This window comes from Schistocerca piceifrons, chromosome 8, assembly GCF_021461385.2.
Source record: "Schistocerca piceifrons isolate TAMUIC-IGC-003096 chromosome 8, iqSchPice1.1, whole genome shotgun sequence".
NCBI classification, from domain to species: domain Eukaryota; kingdom Metazoa; phylum Arthropoda; class Insecta; order Orthoptera; family Acrididae; genus Schistocerca; species Schistocerca piceifrons.
Window position 1 is genome coordinate 153,155,849 of NC_060145.1, and position 20,349 is coordinate 153,176,197.

At 38.1% G+C, this 20,349-nt stretch overlaps 1 protein-coding gene across 3 annotated transcripts in view; it reads left to right on the top strand.

Annotated features, from left to right (window-relative positions):
* Positions 1-1,963: 1,963 nt before the first annotated feature.
* The window catches only part of LOC124711900, a 76,004-nt gene continuing 57,618 nt past the window's right edge, over positions 1,964-20,349 (top strand). The window contains exon 1 of one of the 3 annotated variants that reach the window (XM_047242150.1): positions 1,964-2,047. In XM_047242150.1, the coding sequence (XP_047098106.1) occupies positions 2,008-2,047 (40 nt within the window). In that variant the 5' untranslated portion in view covers positions 1,964-2,007. Of the gene's footprint in view, positions 2,048-2,083; positions 2,260-20,349 lie in introns of those variants that run through there. The other 2 variants (XM_047242148.1, XM_047242149.1) reach the window with 2 other exon arrangements.

Below are 20,349 nucleotides of genomic sequence, written 5' to 3' on the forward strand. Positions count from 1 at the left end.
GTGTCATGAGAATTATCTCTGCCCTGGTCAACATTTCGTAAGATTTTGTAGTGCATTTTACTCTGGTAGCCCTACAAGATTCAGGATGTGCACCAAATGAAGCCCCAAGACAGGCTACAACACCATGACTTTGCTTTCATGTTTGGGCATGCATGGAAAGAGATGGCATGTAGCTGGGGAATATACTTTGGATAGAAAAGGCGTGTTTTACTCTGCATGGTGCTGTGAATACACACTATTGTTGTACATCAGATTCTACACCACCACATGTTGTGCAGGAACATCTGCTGCACCCAGCTTATGTGACTACATGGTGTTGTTTCATGAGCACCTGCATTCTCAATGCACATTTCTTTAAGTAGGTGACACTTCATGGGCCTGTTAGGTGTACACTGACATGTGCATCTTATGAGGACCTCCTTATGCAAATGTGATTCCAGCTCTGCAAGAATACAACTGTGTCCACATAACTATTTTCTTGCAAGATGGGGTGGCAGCACATGTTACTTGCCAGGTGCAAGATTTGCTTAAAAAAATGTTCAGTAAGATGCACACCATCTTTAAGCAAGTTAAAAATATATGGCCTTTCAGATTTCCCCCCCCCCCCCCACATAAACTGATGTGTCTTGTGGTTGCGGGGATGTCAGAAAGGTGGTGTCTATCAGGACTGTATCTAGACTCTTACTGATCTGAAGGATAGCATACAGTGCTATATCACTCTAATTACACTGCATATGCTGCAAGCAGCTGTCAATCATGGTCTCATATGGATGCAGTATGTAGCTGACTCAAGAGATCATACTGGACACATTGTGTAACTTGTAATCAGATTCCAATAAATGTGCTAGAATCACCATCATCAGGTATTTGGTCAATACTCCCCATTTTCAGCTCCACACCACATTCTGACTGCTTACAGCATAATGATGGTTATTCCTCTTTTCCTGCACCCACACCGTATTGTGACTGCTTACAGCTTCATATTTTCACCTGTTGGCGGAAAGCGGGACAATTAGTTTTTCAGCATACTCCACATGTACACAGATTAATGAACATACTGATGATATTTGAACATCCTGTGATGTATATACTGCAGCAATCAGAACACTATCAGTTTAATCATTACCACCTGGAATAAACAGAAAGGAAGACTATGTTGTGACAAATTGTGCCAGACTTGGTCTCAATCCCAGATTTCTTTCTTATTTCAACCAGTCCAAGTCCTAGTCTGGCACAAATTTGCAATTGGCTGCTACATACTCATTGCTATAGGTTTAGCATATCAGAATGGTTTGTACTATCATAATACAACCAATATCATTGCATCACCGCTGATATCATCCCCAGTGCTTGATTCATTTTATTCAGTGCATTTAATTCATTACACAGAAGGAAAGAAGTTCAGTTGCAGTAAACAATAGTAAGGAAGGGAGTTCAGATCAATGAAGACAGAATATTTTTATATTGTAAGTGTATTAACACCTAAATAACCAGTAAAACATAATACTTATTTGAGAATCATGACTGCAGATTGTCTTCTAGTAATGTAACAATCTTGTCTTTTATACATAATATAGAGTGTACTACCATGGAAGAAAAGTAGATTGTCACATTTTTATATTACAGATTAGTTTATGTATGAAAATGTTCTGATAAGTCTGAGTGGGAGGTAGAAAATCAGTATGTGTCTTAACAATGAATTTGTTACAAAGTTTCTCATTATGCTATAATTTATATCAATAATTCTGGACTGCAGTATTTCACGACTTCAGCTTTGCATTCTTCCCATGTCATGGATGTTCCTCTCAGTGAGACCTAATGAATATGCTTCATGGAAATGTAATTTTACCCAGTTTTCTTGTTATTCAGAACATTTTTCTTTGCTGTAGATAAATGCTGCACAAATCTCATATACAGTATTGGTTCCTAAACTGATAAGAACCTGTTATCAGCAATCTGTCTTCACAGCTGTGAAACATTCTTATCAGCCTGCATTAGTCAGAGCTGATGACAGGCTCGAACAACAGTGAGTCAGATGGAGAATCACGTATGTATATAGTGATTGTTTTATACATATACATATTATGTTCAGTTTGTATGGGATAATATCAATCTTGTATGTAGACTGATTCTGCACCCATGCAATATAATTAGCACACAGCTGGACAAATAAGTAAATGATAACCAACAAAATATTTCATTTACATTTACTTCAATACAACCCCTGTTGGAATATGCAAGAAACTCTTATTGGTACTAGTAAGGATTTTATTTTTCTCATTTTTCACAAAAGATTGATCTAATTTGCCACAATGAAAATATGTATGAACTTTGTTCCTGAGTTTTTCATATAATTTTGTATAACTGATTCATATTAACCATAAAACAGATATTTATTATACAGGTAAACTTTTATAATTATTTTGAACTAATACAACACATATACTGTTAATGAAATGTTCTGTCCATTTCAAGTTAAAATACATGTTACATTTCAATTTCCCTCAGATTATGAAAGGTATTACTTTTTGTTTATTTGCTTGGTAAGACATATCTGTCTTTGCACAAGATTTCTTGCGTTGTCATTTTTATTGACATAATGCTATTCTAATCATATCATGTAACTTTAGAAAATACTTAAGTAGGTGAATAAAGTCTGTATGTATGTCTCTCTCTCTCTCTCTGTCTCTCTCTCTCTCTCTCTCTCTCTCTCTCTCTCTCTCTCTCTCTCTCTCTCTCACTCACTCTCTCTCTTCTCTCTCTCTGTGTGTGTGTGTGTGTGTGTGTGTGTGTGTGTGTGTGTGTGTGTGTGTATTGGATTTGGATCTCAGGTGGCTAATGATGTGATACAATAGAACTGTCTTTTGCTCCATGTAAATTTATTTCTAGTGGCTCTTAAGGATACAAAAGATGCAGGAACTCAATAATTTGTAATAAAATATGTGGATAGAAAATGGACAGCAAATGCATGAATTATAAGCTATATTCCCTAATTATTGTACTTGTAACTGCTCATAAAATCCCACAGTCAAATATCATATCTCTATTTTTTATTTACATACACTACTCTCTCATTCTGTGGTCCTCAAAATTTAATAGCTGTAGTAATTTGCTAACATCACAGTTGGAGAATTCTTCTGATTAAAATATACCTTTACAAAGACTTATTATAATTACTGTAAATAGGTGACAACTGTGAATGAAATAAGTGTGTGTGTGTGTGTGTGTGTCAGTCATCTATTTTTGACGAAGGCCTCACTGGCCGAAAGCTTATTTGTGATAGTCTTTTTGTTGTGCTCATCTGCTACTCTGCATCTCTGCTGTATGGTGAGAAGTAATTTTCCTTTCCATAATATTGTAACAGTAACCAACTGTCTGTCATAAAAATAGTGAATGCAACTAATGAGAACATTCAATACAGAATATAGATAACTAGATAATATGTAGGGGTGACTAATAGTGTACATTCTTAATTTTCTTTTGAATTTACAAACATCATCACTTTCTTGCTTTATTTCAAATGGAAGCTTCCTTAATACCTCTGCACCAGACTACACAATTCCACTCTGAACCCACATCAACAAGCCAGTGTCTAGATGAACATTATTTCAGGGCTTTGCATTGAGGTCGTAAATTCAAATTCAACTAAAGCTGACTAGGTAATGCTGCTTTCTTTTTCTGAATGAATGCTTCCTTTACTTGGGGAGCATTTCCCCAGAAGATGAAACAGTAAGTACTCAAAATAAGCTGACACCATAGTTTTTAAGTCAACAGATTGAGAAGCACTTTTAAGTGTAAATTACTTTGGACTGAGGTTCTTGATTTCAATTTATTATCATGTGTCTAGTTTTTTTCTCACATCTTGAAGAATATCATCATTTGTCTTATTGAGTTTATACATTTCATATCCAATCATCATTGTCATTGTACAGTTCCAGTTTCCCGGATACTGCTAATGAGCCTCATCCATTTCTGCCTGTCCATTTAAAACCTTGTCACAGAGAATATTATGCATTGTGCTTCCTCTGGCAGTGACAACATACTTGATCTTGTCCATTCATTCTATAGGACATTTTCTTTCACTTCTCAGAGTTCTTGAGTCTGGCTTTCTTCCTCATCTCCTCGTCCTTAACTTATCCATCTTGGTCTTCTGGATTGTGGATCTAATGAATTTCGTTTCATTTCCGAAGCCCAATAATGATATAAATTGTTTTTGCTTTAGTCTTCAAAATTTTTGTGTGTAGTACATAGTTTTGCTTTTTTGATAACAACATGAAGAATTTTGCACTACCATTTGAAGCATATTTTTGACTAACACTAGTCCTCTGTATTAAATAAAGTTCTCTCTTCCCAGAACAAGATACTTTGATTCCTTTTTCCTCACTTCTATTACAGTTTTCCTTTATCTTCTGCAAATGACATTTGGTTTCATAATGTTGTAAGAATATTTTTTAGGAAATAATTAAATTTCTGATTTAGCAGCCTTCACTTTAGTGAGGAATGTCTTCTGAGCCAGTGCTAGTTTTCTATTTATATCATAATTGTATCATACATCAGTCATTATTTTGTTTCCAAGATATCAGAATTCCTTCACTTCATCTAGCATATTCTTCCCAATTCAGATGTTGAGTTTATTGCTAAACTTGTTATTTTGCCATTGTTTTAGATTTACCCTGAGTCTATATTCCATACTCCTTATAGTGTTCACTCCATTCTGTAATTCTTCTTCTCTTTCACTAAGAAAAAAACTAGCACCTGCAAATTTTATCATTGATATACCTTCATCCTGAATTGTAATCCTGCTCCATTACATATTCTTTAATATGCAGGTTGAATAAGAAGTGAGAGCAGCTGTATACTTGTCTTATGCCCTCTTTAATCTGAGCACTTTCATCATGAATTATTTTATTATTATTTAGGAATCAATTATAACAATAAATAAAATACACATTTAAACAAAAAACACATATACTTACTTGGGATAAAAATTAAATGATCCAGACCATACACAAATATAGTAAATCCCTTCTTTCATGTGTGTCTCCAAAACTGATATCCATTTCTTGTTCTGTTACATCAGCAGACACTTCTCTCTCTCCCCCCCCCCCCCCCCCTCCTCATAGAAGTTCTCAATGTACTCTTTCCACCTATCCATCCTCTACTCTGCACTTAACAGTGGCATTTATTTTGCAGTTTTAATGTTGACACCTATTTTTTTTTATTTCCCTGAAAACTATTTTTGCCTTTTCTGTATGCTGAATGACTTCTTCCAATGACCCTTTCCATTTCAATTTCACCATACATTTTTCTGTAGCTATTTTAATTTAGCTCCACTGTACATCTATTTGTATTGATTTCATTTCCATATGCTTTATACTGCAGTATTCCTTCTTTTCTGGGACATTTTTCTGCTTCCCTCTTTCATTGATCAACTGCAGTATTTCCACTGTTACTCAAGTTTTTTTGTTTTTTAATTACCTTCCTCATGCCCATATTTGTTTGTCGAAATTCCGTGATTTCAGTACTTCAACATTCCACCACCTTACACATAGATTTTTATTGACAATTCTCTTCTTCATTCTACTCTTCATCATCATTAAATTGTGATCTGTCTATATCTGGTCCTGAGTACACCTTGCAGTACAATATCTGATATTGGAATCTCTGTCTAATCATGATGTATCCACCTGGCATCTTCCTGTACCACCACACATTTTACTAGTATACATCCTTCTCTTTTGATTCTTGAACAATATCTTTCTCCTCTCTCACATCTATTACTGAGCCCAGATTCTATCATAACTCCATCTTTTATCCCTTTCCCTAAAAATCTGTTCCCCAATATTATTAGATTTTCATCTTCCTTTACATAATGAGTTACTCATTCAGTTCTCATGAATTCCCTCTCTCTCTTCATGTGACACTTGCACATATAACTGAAAGATTTCTGTTGACACTGAGATTCTGGCAATTCAAATTAGAGTAATTCTATCACTGGATTGCTTAAAGTAACTCATTTTTCGCCCCGTCCTCCCACTTATAAAGCCGGCCGCGGTGGTCTAGCGGTTCTGGCACTCAGTCTGGAACCGCGCAACTGCTACAGTCACAGGTTCGAATCCTGCCTCGGGCATGGATGTGTGTGATGTCCTTAGGTTAGTTAGGTTTAAGTAGTTCTAAGTTCTAGGGGACTGATGACCACAGATGTTAAGTCCCATAGTGCTCAGAGCCATTTGAACCCACTTATAAAGAATCTCTCTCCCATTATACTGTTTTCTGTCAGTGTTTATATTACCTTGTACTCATTTGAATGGAAATTCTTATATTCTTTCTATTTTAATTCACTGATTTCTAGCATTTCTACATTCAGCCTTTGCATTTATTGCTGTGCTTTTTTGCTGCCATCTGACCATAGCAGTCATATAAACCTGTGGCGATGCAAACAGTCAGTCATTAAGACAAAAATTGTGGAATGGTTGATTTATTTACTTTGGAGTTCTTTCCAGTTCCCACCTTGTCTTTGTGTAACCTGTTTGCTTAATGTGTATGCTTTTGATGTGTTACATGTCTGTTATCAATAATATAATATAGCATTTTGTATTAACACAGTTCTTATTTAATTATGGATTATCGTATACACAACGACAGATGATAAAAACATTAAAAGTGATATTACCTTAATGGTGACTGTGGATACCACTGCTTGAGAAGAGCTATTGCATGCATCAGAGATAACACTACAGTTCCACTGCTGATGCTGAATTTCAGGCAAGTGACAGGCACTTTGGACGATATGGAGCCTGCAAACAATCCGCTAACAAGCTGCATTGTTTTTTACATTCTGCATGTAAAATTCATCACCCTGCCATGCCTCAACAACCCAATCTATTTTTACAGCTCCTAGAACTTTCTTTAGAAGACTAAACTGTTTTGGATAACATCGTGCAATTCGTTGTGACGATCAGAGTACTAGACAGTCATACGTTGTTATTATTGTGTGATGTCATGCACAACATGCTGAAAGTGAACAAATATACACACCTTAAGGATGATGTGCTTTGATGGTTGTGTAAACTGACAGACCTTCTTGTACAACAAGTTTTAAAGACTGAAGTTATCAGTGAAAAATCACCTGTAACCTGGTGTCATCTCTGGGGTCCGATTTTTGAAGCTGAAGTGTTGCAGATTAGCTTGAAGCAAATGTGAATTTACCAGTTACCTTTAGCAGCTAAGAGTGCTGTGGTTGGAAGCAACTCCTCAAAATTTGATTTAATGTAGGCTTACAGTTACTTGTAGTTGATCAAATGCACAACCTGTTGCTGTGTAATAAAGCAATCAGGGCCCCAAGAACTTGACATGGCACTGCAATTGTAGTTACAGAAGATGCTGGTAGAGGAGGGCAGCTTCCACTTATAGAACTAGGCAGATCATTACAACATGACCTCAGTGGACTCACACAACAACTCCGACAAACTCCTGCACCTCTCAACACAATCTGCATGCCAAGCAATACAGCGATCACTGTGTTGTCGCCCAGCACCTCATAGAGTGTTGGTATCACTTCTGTCTTGGTCAGCTAGCTCAAAAATGCACCCCTCTGTGTAATTACTCAAATGCAGACAGCAATAAAAAAGGTATGATTGACTGTTTTGAAGTAAAATGCTGACACATGACTGCAAAGAGTTGTTCGTCATATGACCTGATGTGTGCAGTGAATCCTGCATCTTTAAAAAGAGGGTCTCATCCCTGTTATTGCCATTGACACAGCTGACAGATGCTGTGCTGTTCACATCTTTCCTGTATCACACCACTTTATCTTCAGAACACCTGCAGTGCCCCAAAAGTATTTAATCAATGTAGGATTTGATATTAGTGTCCTACCAGCAATGTTCAAAGACCTGCAATGAGGCAGTGTATTTGGGTTTCATAAAAAAGTTCTGGTGGATCTTCCTGATTTGGATGTTGCCAAGCCTCTCCTTGGTGCAGACTTTCTATTTCATTTCCTCATTGGAGTGTCCACACAAACAGTACAACTCAGACTGAATGATGAGACTATTTTTGGACATTCTGCATATTCACATGACATGCACAAATGAGCACATACTTCTCCTGTTTGTGCCTCTGTTGGCATGAAATCACCATTATTAAATAGTCTTACCATATTGAACACCATTAATAACTTACTGGGAAAGTAGCAGCCATGGAAGAAGAGAAAACTTGCACTATTCCAGACAATAATGCGTTGCACACACACTAAAGACTGCATCACTGCAACTGAGACAGCCCAGTTTCACATAGGTAAGCTACAGAATGATATCACTCCTGCAGCAACCTTGGATAAAACAAGACAGCTGTCTGTGTTACTGCCTGGAATATGGCAACATTGCCCACCACATCACTACTATGCCGGGACAGCTGGTTGCTTGTAAAGCCAACCAGTTGACAGGTTCAAAACACACCACAGTGAAAAAGAAATTTGAAGAATTACTGGGTGAACAGAATATTCAACATTGAAATAGCCTGTGAGCACCCCCCCCCCCACCCCCCTCCCCACCCCGCCCCTTTGTTTAGCAAACAAGAAAGGTGATTCCTGCCATGCTTGTGCTGAATAACATTTCTTAAACATGCAAATTATGGCTGACTGCTATCCCATTCTGCATCTCCAGGATTTTACACTTACATGAGCAGGTGATCAGTTGTTCAGCACATCCTCTCCCTTCTGCACCACTAGCTATTGTCATTGATACTTGCCCAACTACGACTGGAGCAACTCTACAACAGCAAGCGAATGATACATGGTAGCCACTAGGGTTCTTTTCCTATAACTTGACAGAAGCACAGACAAATTGGAGTTCCTATAATAGAGAACTTTTGGCTGTCTATGGAGTCATTAAACCTTTGATAGGGTATAGATGCATGCTATTTCACGCTTTTTACTAATTATAAACCAGTTTTTCATGGTTTTCAAAACCTCTGAAGACTCTTCCTCATCAATTCTGCCATATAGAATTCATCACTCAATTTACTACCAACTTTCATCACTTGTGGGTGCTGCTGATGTTGTGGATGATTATTTCTTCCAAATAAATGCAGTTTCCACATACGTCAACTTCACCCAATTTGCTAAGGCACAAGAAACTATCACAGAGCTACAGGAGTTTACAAACAAATCAAACACAGGATTGCTCCTGCAGAAATTACCAATGGCTAACTTTCTTGTGTGGTGTGATTTTTCCGAAAAACCGATCATGGCTGTTCATTCCTTTGTGTTTCTGGAAACAGGTTTTTAACAGCAGCCATGGACTTGCATTTAGTAGCTAATGCCTCTATACTAATGATAATGGGCAGATTTGTGTGTTTGGGTGTGCAGTATGGTTGTCAGTTACAGGTTAAAACTTGATTGCCTTGTCATTCAGCTAAAGCAGGATGTCACATCCACAGTCCAGTTGATACATTCAAAGAGCATACACAGTTTTCTTTTTATCAAGCCTATAAGTCAGGGCACTTCTGTGCGAGGTTTCAAGTATGTATTCATTGCAACTGATAAATCCACCTGACGGGTAGAAATTTCACCCATCTATATCTATACTGAAGAGCCAAAGAAACTAGTACACTTGTTTAATATCATGTAGGCCCCCATGAGCATGCAGATGTGCTGCATGGACTCAATTAATGTCTGAAGTAGTATTGGAAGGAATTGGCACCATGAATCCTGCAGGGCTGTCCATAAATCCGTGAATATGAGGGGGTGGAGTGTCCTTCTGAACAGCACGTTACAAGGCATCCCAGATATGCTCGATAATGTTCATGTCTGGGAAGTTTGGTGGCCAGTGGAAGTGTTTAAACTCAGAATAGTGTTTCTGGAGCCACTCTGTAGCAATTCTGGATGTGTGGGGTGTCACATTGTCCTGTCAGAAATGCCCAAGCCTGTCAGAATGCACAATGTACATGTATGGATGCAAGTGATCAGACAGGATGCTTACATATGTGTCACCTGTCAGAGTCATATCTAAATGTATCAGGGGTGCCATACCACTCCAACTGCACTTTGCAGAGCCTCCACCAATTTGAACAGTCCTCTGCTGGCATGCAGGGTCCATAGATTCATGAGGTTGCCTTCATACCCATACACTCCATCTTCTTGATACAACTTGAAATGACATTCATCTAACCAGACAACATGTTTCCAGTCATCAAAAGTCCAACGTCAGTGTTGATGGGCCCAGGTGAGGCATAAAGCTTTGTGTCTTGCAGTTATAAGGAGTATACAAGTGGACTTTTGGCTCCGAAATCCCATACAAATTATGTTCTTTGAATGGTGCACATGCTGAAATTTGTTGATGGCACAGCATTGAAATCTGCAGCAATTTGTGGAAGGGCTGCACTTCTGTCACAATGAAAGATTCTCTTCAGTCATCGTTGGACCTGTTCTTGCAGGATCTTTTTCCAGCCACAGCTATGTCGGGGCTTTGATGTTTTACGGGATTCCTAATATTCACGGTACACTTGTGAAAAGGTTGTATGGGAAAATCCCCACTTCACCACTACCTCAGATATGCCATGTCCCATCACTCGTATGCCTACTATAACACCATGTTCAAACTCACTTAAATCTTGGTAACCTGCCATTGTAGCAGCAGCAAACTTAAATTTTGATGACCTGCCATTGTAGCAGCAGCAACTGATCTAACAACTGTGCCAGATACTTGTCTTATATATTTGTTGCTGATTGCAGCACCATATTCTGCCTGTTTACATATCTCTGTATTTGAATATGCATGCCTGTGTCACTTTCTTTGGTGCTTCAGTGTATATACATACTCCATGGATCACCATAACATGCATGGCAGAGGGTACCTTATTCCACTACTTGGCAGAAACTGTTTCACAAACATTTCTAAATGCATGGATAGCATCATTTGGTTGCCCTATAGGTGTGACAACAGAGCAGGGCTGACAATCTGAGTCAACCTTTTTTTGCAAACTTACAGAAAAAATGTGGTTTTATACATCACTGTACCAGCTGACCAGCAATGGCATTGTGGAACATTGGCACCAGAACTTCAAGTTAGCCCTACTATGTTACAACTCGTCTTGGGTGACTCCCATGCCCCTTGCATTATTTTGTTTACATGATGCATTCAAACTGCACTGTGGTGCATCAGTGGCAGAATTTGCAAATGGTGAGACTGTCAGGCTTCTGTCAGAATTTTTTCAGTTGGAAATGAGGCTACCCTTCTTGAGATGCACCCTTCATAATCCAGCTTTTCAGAAACTAGATTTCCAATTTCTGTCCATCCTTAGAGTCACCTCACAAAGACCCTCCCATTTTTACGCACGAAGATCTATCTATGTGCACTCATGTGATACAACACACAGATTTCATCTGGCCCCCTTTACAAGCACCTCATATGGGTTGCTACCTGGTTTTGAACCATATTAGCCACATTATAATGGCCTTAATTAATGATAAACCAACCATAATTTCTGCTGGGCATGTAAAGCTAGCCTAGCTGTTCCAAGTGGACAATGTTGTGGACCATCCCATCCACTGTCATACAGCACCTACATTGGAACATGCTGCAGCCACCCTACCTACACCATTGCCAGATGGAGCCATTCTCTCCTACCTATGCCAGCAGATGCAGCTTCTGTCAATGCTGTGCCATGACAGGAAGAACACTCCCAGGACACTCACTCCGTTTCTCCATCACTACACCCAGTGTGCACCAGGGCTGGGAGAATCATCCAGCACAAATATCCATTTATCTTGGAAGCTCCACTCTGTGGGAGGGGGAGCTGCATGGCAACACAATGGTTGAACATTCATATAAAAAGTGTGGAATGTCCTCACTTTAAGTAATATACTAGTCTTTTTCCACCTTACTTGCTTAAGGTCTATGCTTTTGGTGGGTTACATGTGTTTTATCAATAATATAATGTGTTCTGTGTCAATACAATTCTCATTTAATTGTCAACTGTCATACCTACAAACCATTTGTTATGGGCCTCACATCTACTTCACAAAACACAGCTGGTCTCAGAAATAAATTATCAATCATTGTTGCACTATGTCCTTTTATTTCCACATTATTAATGTATACATATTAACAGATCATATCTATCTATTTGTTTAACACTGAAAAGTAGGAGTTTTTGTATGTTTAAGACTTAAACTGTTCACTGTGGACCATTTCCAGACCTGAACCTTCCTGGCAGATTAAAATGGGGTGCAAGACAAGGCACTTAAACTTGTAACATAGCCTTTCACAGGCAGTCACCTGGCATTTTTAAGGTAATAGAGATGTACTGGCAGGATTGAAACTGAAGGCAGGTTGTGAATCATGAACCATTACAGAGCACAAGTTCATTTTGAAGTTGTAGATCTTTTTAGATATTGCATAGGCTGTGTCTGGTAGAGATCTGGTCCTTGATTAGTTAACTTCTATTTGTATATCTACGTCTATGTTTACATCTATACTCTCCATACCCTTATGAGATGCATAGCAAAGTGTATGTCCCATTGTGCCAGTTATTAGGGTTTCTTCCCCTTCCATTCATGTATGGAGTGTGGGAACAATGATTGTTTGAATGCCCCTATGTATACAGTAATTATTCTAATCCTATCCTTACAATCCCTATGTGAGCGATACACTGCGAATTGTTGTATATTCCTAGAGTCATCATTTAGAGCTGGTTCTAGAAATTTCGTTAATGGACTTTCTCAGGATAGTTTATGTCTATCTTCAAGAGTCTTCCAATTCAGTTCCTTCAGTATCTCTGTGACACTCTCCCATGGATCAAACAATCCTTTGAACAATTGGGCTGCCCTACACTGTATATGTTCAATATCCCCTGTTAGCCCTATTTGGTATGGGTGCCGCACACTTGAGCAGTATTCTATAACTGGCCACATAGGTGATTTATAAGCACTCTTCTTTTTAGACTGATTGCACTTCCCCAGTATTCTACCAATAAACCAAAGCCTACCACCAGCATTTCCCACAACTGAGCCTGTGTGATCATTCCATTTCACAACCCTACCAAGGGCTACACCCAGGTGTTTATGTGCGTTGACCGATTCCAGCATTGATTCACTGATATTATAGTCATAGGATACTGTGTTTTGTCATACTTTGAAGTGCACAATTTTACATTTCTGAACATTTAAAGCAAGTTGTCAATCTTTACATCACTATGAAATCTTATCAAGATATGACTTAATACTTATGTAACTTCTTTTAGATAGTACTTCATTATAGATAACTGCTTCATCTGCAAGAAGTCTGAGTTACTATTAACACTTTCTGTAAGGTCATTAATATATAGCATGAACAGCAAGAGTCCCAACACAGTTCCCAGCAGCACACCTAAATTTACTTCTACATCTGATGTTGACTCTCCATCTCCCTACCAAAAAGTCCTCAGTCCAGTCACAAATTCCACTTGATACCCCATATGATCGTACTTTTGATAATAACCATATGTGTACTGAGTCATATACTTTCTGGAAATCAAGAAATACCACATCTGTCTGGCTGCTTTGATCCAAAACATGCAATATGTCATGAGAAAAGAGTAAGTTCTATTTCACAAGGTTGATGTTTTCAGAATCCATACTGGTGGCATTGAGGAGGTCATTCTGTTCAAGATATCTCATTATGCTTGAGCTCAGAATATGTTCCAAGATACTTCAAAAAATTGTTGTCAACGATATTGGACAGTAGTTTTGTGGATCACTTCTCCTACCCTTCTTGTAGACAGGTTTGACTAGTACTTTTTCCCAAGAACTGGGCACAATTTTTTGGTCAAGAGACCTACAATAGATTGTAATTAGAAGAGGGGCTATCTCAACCAGAAATTCAGTATAGAATTTGACAAGGATTCCATTGTGCCCTGGAGCTTTGTTCATTTTTAATGATTTCAGATGTTTCTCATCATGACTGACACTAATACTTATTTCTTTCATCTTTTCATTGGCAGGCTGATTAAATTGGGGCAGTTCTTCTGGGTTTTCCTTTGTAAATATTTATTTGTTTATTCCATGTGACCTGATGGTACACAGTGTGTTGCAGATGTCGGAAAATATCAGATAACATTGTTAACATATATTAACATAGGCCTATAGTATCCTAATGTATTATATTGCTCAATGTTTTCAATTTAACACAAATAGCAAGATTACTGTTCTAAGTATTCTTTTACAGAGTAAAAACAGTGACGCAACAAATATGACTTCACGACTTTGCTAAATTTTACGTTGTCTTCGATGGACTTAATATTAGTGGGAAGATTGTTGAACAGTTGGAGGCCCATGTGGAAAGCTCTCTTTTTACACAGTTAAGTGTTTGTACGTATAACATGCAGATTTGCCTTTTTCCTGGTGTTGTGTTTGTGTATTTCATTATTTTTTACGACTCTGGGGTCAGTTGGCACTATGTGGTTTCTGAAAAATTTTAGTCTCGAGAATGCAGAGGCAAGGCAGTGTAAGGGTGTCCAACTTTCTGAAGATGGGTTTGCAGGAGTCTGTGGGTTTGCTCCCGGTAATAATTCTCATTGCTCTCTTCTGGAATCTGAATGTGCTCAGAGTAGTTGGAGAATTTCCCCAGAATATTACACCATATTTTAGGTGGGCTTGTATGTAAGCATAGTATGCACTGGTTAATGTTTTCAGGCTAGCACATGTTTTCAGTACACTCAATGCATAACAGCCAGTACAAATCCTGTCATTTACCTTTCCTGTATGTGTATTCCATTTCAGGTTATCTTGAACCCACAGACCCAGGAATTTGAAAACAGTGTCAGTATCTATTGGCTGGTTATGGCTGGTTATTTACAGTGACAAATGGCTGAGAGGAATTTGCATTTTGTGTTGTGTGTAAGTTCATGGAAGCTGTCTTTTTGGTATTGATAGCTAATCTATTGATTTTAGCCCAGTTGCTGAGTTGTTCAGTGGGCAAGGTCACAGCTTTTTGCACAGCCTCTGTATTCTCCCCTTTGAGGAGCACAGTTGTGTCATGAGTAAATATAATTGTTTTGTGTGCATCAACATTCAGGCTCAAGCCATTAATATACAGGAGGAAAAGTAGGGGTCCCAATACTGAGCATTGTAGAACAACTTGCTTTACAGTTTTATTACTTGATAGTATTTTGGTTATTGAGTTGCTTTGTCTATTAGTGTATTTCATGCTGACTCTCTGCATCCCATTGGTTAGGAAAGTAGCAATCCAGTTGTTTGCAATTCCTCTGATACCATAGTGTTCTATTTTTTCCAGTAATGTTTTGTGGTCAAAAGCCTTTGACAGATCCAGAAATATGCCTGTTACGGGTTGTTTTCTATCTAACTGTTCTAATAGCATATTTATGTAATTATATACTGAAGTTTCAGTAGATTTTTTGCTTCTGAACCCATGTTGAGCTGAACTTAGTAAATCTTTTTTTTTTCAGCGAAGTCCATCATTTTTTTACACAATTTTTTCAAAAACTTTAGAAAAGAAGGATGAGATTGAGATAGGCCTGTAGTTATTCATATCTTTATTATCACCTTTTTTGAAGACAGGAATTACTTCAGAAAGTTTCAGAGCTTCAGGGAAGATACGTGCCTGGAAAGAACAGTCACAGAGGTTAGTTAATGGTTCAGCAATTGTGTGTTCACAATTTTTGATTACAGCTGCTGGGATACCATCAATTCCAGGTGAATATGAGTTTTTTAACTCTCTGAGGGCTTTTGCAACATCATTTTCAGTGACTCTGGTAATGAAAATTGACTCTGCATATGTGTGATATTTTTGGTTTGCTGGTTGGTAATTTGTGTTAGGATTATTTTTGACCAATCTTTCAGCTATGCTCATAAAGAAATTGTTGAAAGAGTTTACCACAACTTCGGGATTAGATATAGATTCATTGTTGAGTTTGATTTCTATGTTCATGTGTGAAGCTTTCATTTCCCCTTTTTCCCTTTTTATGATATTCCACATTGCTTTTACTTTATTGCTGGATTTGTCAATGCCATCCTTTTTGCTTGTCTTATCACTCTTCTTAGGATACATGTGTAGTTTTTATAGTATTCTGTTAGTTGGGGGGAGACACTACTTTGTTTACATAACATGTGGAGTATTCTTTTACATTTGCAAGAGATTTTTATAGCTGGTGTAATCCAACTCTTGTTTCTATTATTATTATTATTATTATTATTATTATTATTTATTCTTACTGGTTTTTTTGGAAAGGCCTCTTCAAAGTTGTGGATCATTTTGTCCAGATTCATGTTGACATAATTGGCTGTGTACATCTCTGTCCACTTTTCTTTACTAATGAGGGCATTTAGCTTGTTCAAGTTCTCTTGGGTGAAAATCCTTCGTAAAGTTTTAGGTGGGACTGGGTTTGAGGCATCTTTGCTAACATTGACCTTTAGAATGACAGCTTGGTGGTCACTGAATCCTGCATTGTATACTTCTAGAGTTGGGTTAAGTTTATTTCTATTTGTAAAAATTTGATCTAGAGCTGTCTTGGATGTGGGTGTTATTCTAGTGGGCTCATTTACAAGGCCTTGCAGATTATAAGTTTTTGCAATTTTAATCAATGTGTCCCTGTTTCTGTTGTGGGTTAGAAAGTCTATATTAAAGTCACTACATATAATCACATCCTGTTTCCACTGACTTATTTTGGATAGAAACAAGTCCATTTGTAACAGAAAATCATTAATGCTACTGGAGGGGGGACGGTAAATTGTAGCTACAATTAGATTTAGATCTGTAAGCTTTATGGCTGCACATTCAAAGATCTTGTCTGTTCCTATTTCCTTTAGGGTAGGAAGTGGGCTATATTCAACGTGTTGTTTGATGAAGATGGCAACCCCACCATGTCCATCACTAGATCTGGAGTAGTGTTCACACAATTTGAGGTTTGATAGTGAGATTAACTTAACTACATCAGTGCAGAGCCAGTGCTCTGCTAGGCATACTACTGAGATATCACTGAGTTCACTGGTCAGCAAAATGCTTAAATCATCAGTTTTGTTGCTCAAGGATTGGTCATTGTGATAATAGATTTTCAGGTCTGAGTGGGGTTTACTCAGGCTGCTCGAAGTCATATTTACTGTGTCACAGACCTTTAGTTTAAATTGTGCTGTATTCCAGGTATGTTGACTTCCGAGCAGTTGTGCTGGTTCTGTTGGTCACCCTTGGCAGCTGACTCATCTTCCAGGTGGGCCTGAAAAGTATCCACATGCACTTCACACTGCTGAGGCATCACATTGACATTTTGGAGGGATGTCTCGATAATGTTCACCATCACATTATTCATCCTTTCAGGTTCCTGACCTTTTTGAGGGGTCAGGGGGTTTGTGTTTTGTCTCTGTGACTTTGTGACCCATTTGTCTAGTGTAGTTTCCACAGTATGGCCACTATTACTCTTTTTATTTCCCATCTTGTTTGTCTTTATCCAATTGCTTATTAGCATCTGTTTATGATTTCTGACTTTTGGTTTCTTATTTTCCCCCATAGTTGTCAGGAAGGCCAGTCAATTGCAGATAATCTTCTTGCCACATTTGTTTAGGTGTAAACCATGTGTTGTGAAGTGGTTTCTGGCTAGTCTCCCTATTTCAAAGTTCACAGCAATTCTTTTTTGTATGCATGTTTTGCTAAATTCAGTGCCTATATCAGGTGGAGGTTTGCAGTATTAATTTTACTATTTAAATTTTGAACATCATATCTCCTGGGTACAGGATGGATAATGATATTCATTTTGTGACTTAGAGCAGGTACTGGTTCCAATGGTTCTACCACATGTTTCAACATTAGATTGAGAGGTTTGTCTATGTCATTAGAACCCCCTATTACAATCAAAGTATCACATGTACTGAAGCTTCTTGTCAAATTTTCTGCATTTATTATCACCTCTTTTAGTGGGGCACCAGGTTTTACTATGCTTTTTACCTGGTATGATGGCCCTAGTTTGTCTTGCAGTATTTGCACAGTCTCTTCCATGACTGTCACTTAATGTTAGTACTTTCATTTTTTCTGAGATTTTCTTACTATGTAATGTTCTGGAATTTCTTTCGTTTTTGTCCTGCACATATATTGGTGCTTGAGAAATTATGTTCGTTGGCAGATTACTCATACACTTGGAACTTTGGCGCCACTAACAGCCTTTAATATAACAAAAATTTCTCTTGGTTTTCCAAATTATCATTTGACAATATTCTGTTACAGTAGTCACTGAAGGCAGCACACATTGTTCTCTTGACAGCCAAACACATTTCATTTAGCATCTCTTTGTCTGTAGACCTATGCTTCATTGTGAACCTATACATAGTAGTCTCTGTTTCAATAGAAATATATTTATGTTGATTGTATATCATGGAGGCATCCTCCTATTGTGTCAACTATTCTTTTAAAGAGACATGGTTCTTCTACATGCTCCTACCCTGTGGTGAAAGTTTCAAGTTCTTCATTGAAATATGACACTTATGATTTTTTTTTATCTAGTTTATTGAACATATATTTCTTTCTGCTTGTTTCAGTTGTTCTGTGTGTTTTGGTACTCATTGTTGCAACAACTGTGTCATGGTCACTGATACCAGTTTTGACATGAACATCCTCAAAGAGGTCAGTCTACTGCTGCCAATAGATCCAATATGTATTCACATGAGTGAAGTCCATAACTATCTGTTCTAAGTAGTTTTCAGAGAAGGCATTTAGTAATGTTCCATAGGATGTCTTATCATGCCTACTAGTAACATAGCTGTAATTTTTCCAATTAACTGTTGGATTATTAAAGTCTCCACTCATGATTACAGTATGATTTGGAAACTTACATACAAGTGAACTGAGGGTTTCTCTAAAGTTTTTGGCTACATTAAGAGATTAGTTTGCTGGGAAATAGAAGGATCCAATTATCATTTTATGCCCATTGAAACTGAGTCTTGCTCAAAAAATCTCTCATGTAGCTTCAATTTCTATCTTGATGGATTTGAGTTTCTTGTCTACTGCAACAAATAATCCACCTCCATTTCCAATTTGCCTATCCTTTTAATATACATTTAAATTTTACCCAACAATCTCACCAGCAGTTAGTGTCAGGTTTCAACCAACTTTCTTTACCTAGTATTATGTGAGTTTCATTGCTTTTCATGAGAACTTCAATCCCTGGAACATTATTGCAAATGATTTGGCAGTTTACCATTAGGATTTTAATACTCTCACTTATGGGAGACATTTCTTTCAGTCTTATACTGATACTTCTCAGTTTCTACAGATTTCATTATCTGGATTGGATGGAGGGTCATCTAATTTAAAAGACCTAGTTTGCCCGCCATACCCAGTTAGCTACCTCATATGTAGTGCACACCTGGTCCATTTAGGGGAACCCTACAGTTCTCAGCCCTGTGGTGCAAGTCCAGGAAGTTGCACCCTAGCTTGTCACAAAACCTTTGAAGTCCCTGGTTCAGTCCTCCACTCACCTTAGAACCAAAGGGCCTCGATCTGTTCTGGGGGCAATGCTGCAAACTGTGAGCTTCGTTGAAACTCCATGCATAAGGCTGGTCTTCCCAACTTCTCTGCCAGTTGGTGGAATGACTGAAGTATGACTTCAGAGCCCAGATGACATGCATCATTTGTTCCAATGTCCACCATGGCCTGCAGTTGATTGCATCCTGTTCTCTCAATGGCTGCTGGAATAGTCTCTTCAACATGGTGAATGAGACCACCAGGCATAAACACTGAATGCAGCCGGTGTCCTTTTCTGTTCCTTGCTGCCATTTCCCTAAGGGGTACCATCACTCACTGTATGTTTGAACTGCCGGTGATTAATGGACCTGTGCCCTTTTGTGCTTGTCTGCTCTTGACATTGGAATAAAACAGGTTTCCCCAAAACAAGTTAAGTGAGTCCCCAGTTTCAATGAAAGACAGCACCTGAAACTTGTTGGTTAGGGGGATTGATACAACACCCTGAGTCCACCTCATACAGGACACCCAGATCTAACACTGAGATGCCATTTGCAGCCAAGTATAAAAGTAATGACAAATCCTGTACTTTCGGTGAAGGAGACAGGATGCACAGGAGAGGATAGTACTTGAAGTATCTCTGGTACCGGTATCACAGGTACATGACTCACAGGAGCTCTTACAACACACCAATTCACAGCAGCTGCCAATTGTTTGACACTAGTCTGGGTGATTTCCAGCTGTCTAAGAACATAAACCAACTCATCCAGTGTTTGAGAACAGCATTCAAAGTGGGGCTGCATTTGACTGGTGCAACATATTATGCCATGACATTATCAAATTACTGTTTTTACTCTATTATTTAAAGTCATTGAAAGGTCATTTATGTACCAAAGGAATAATAATA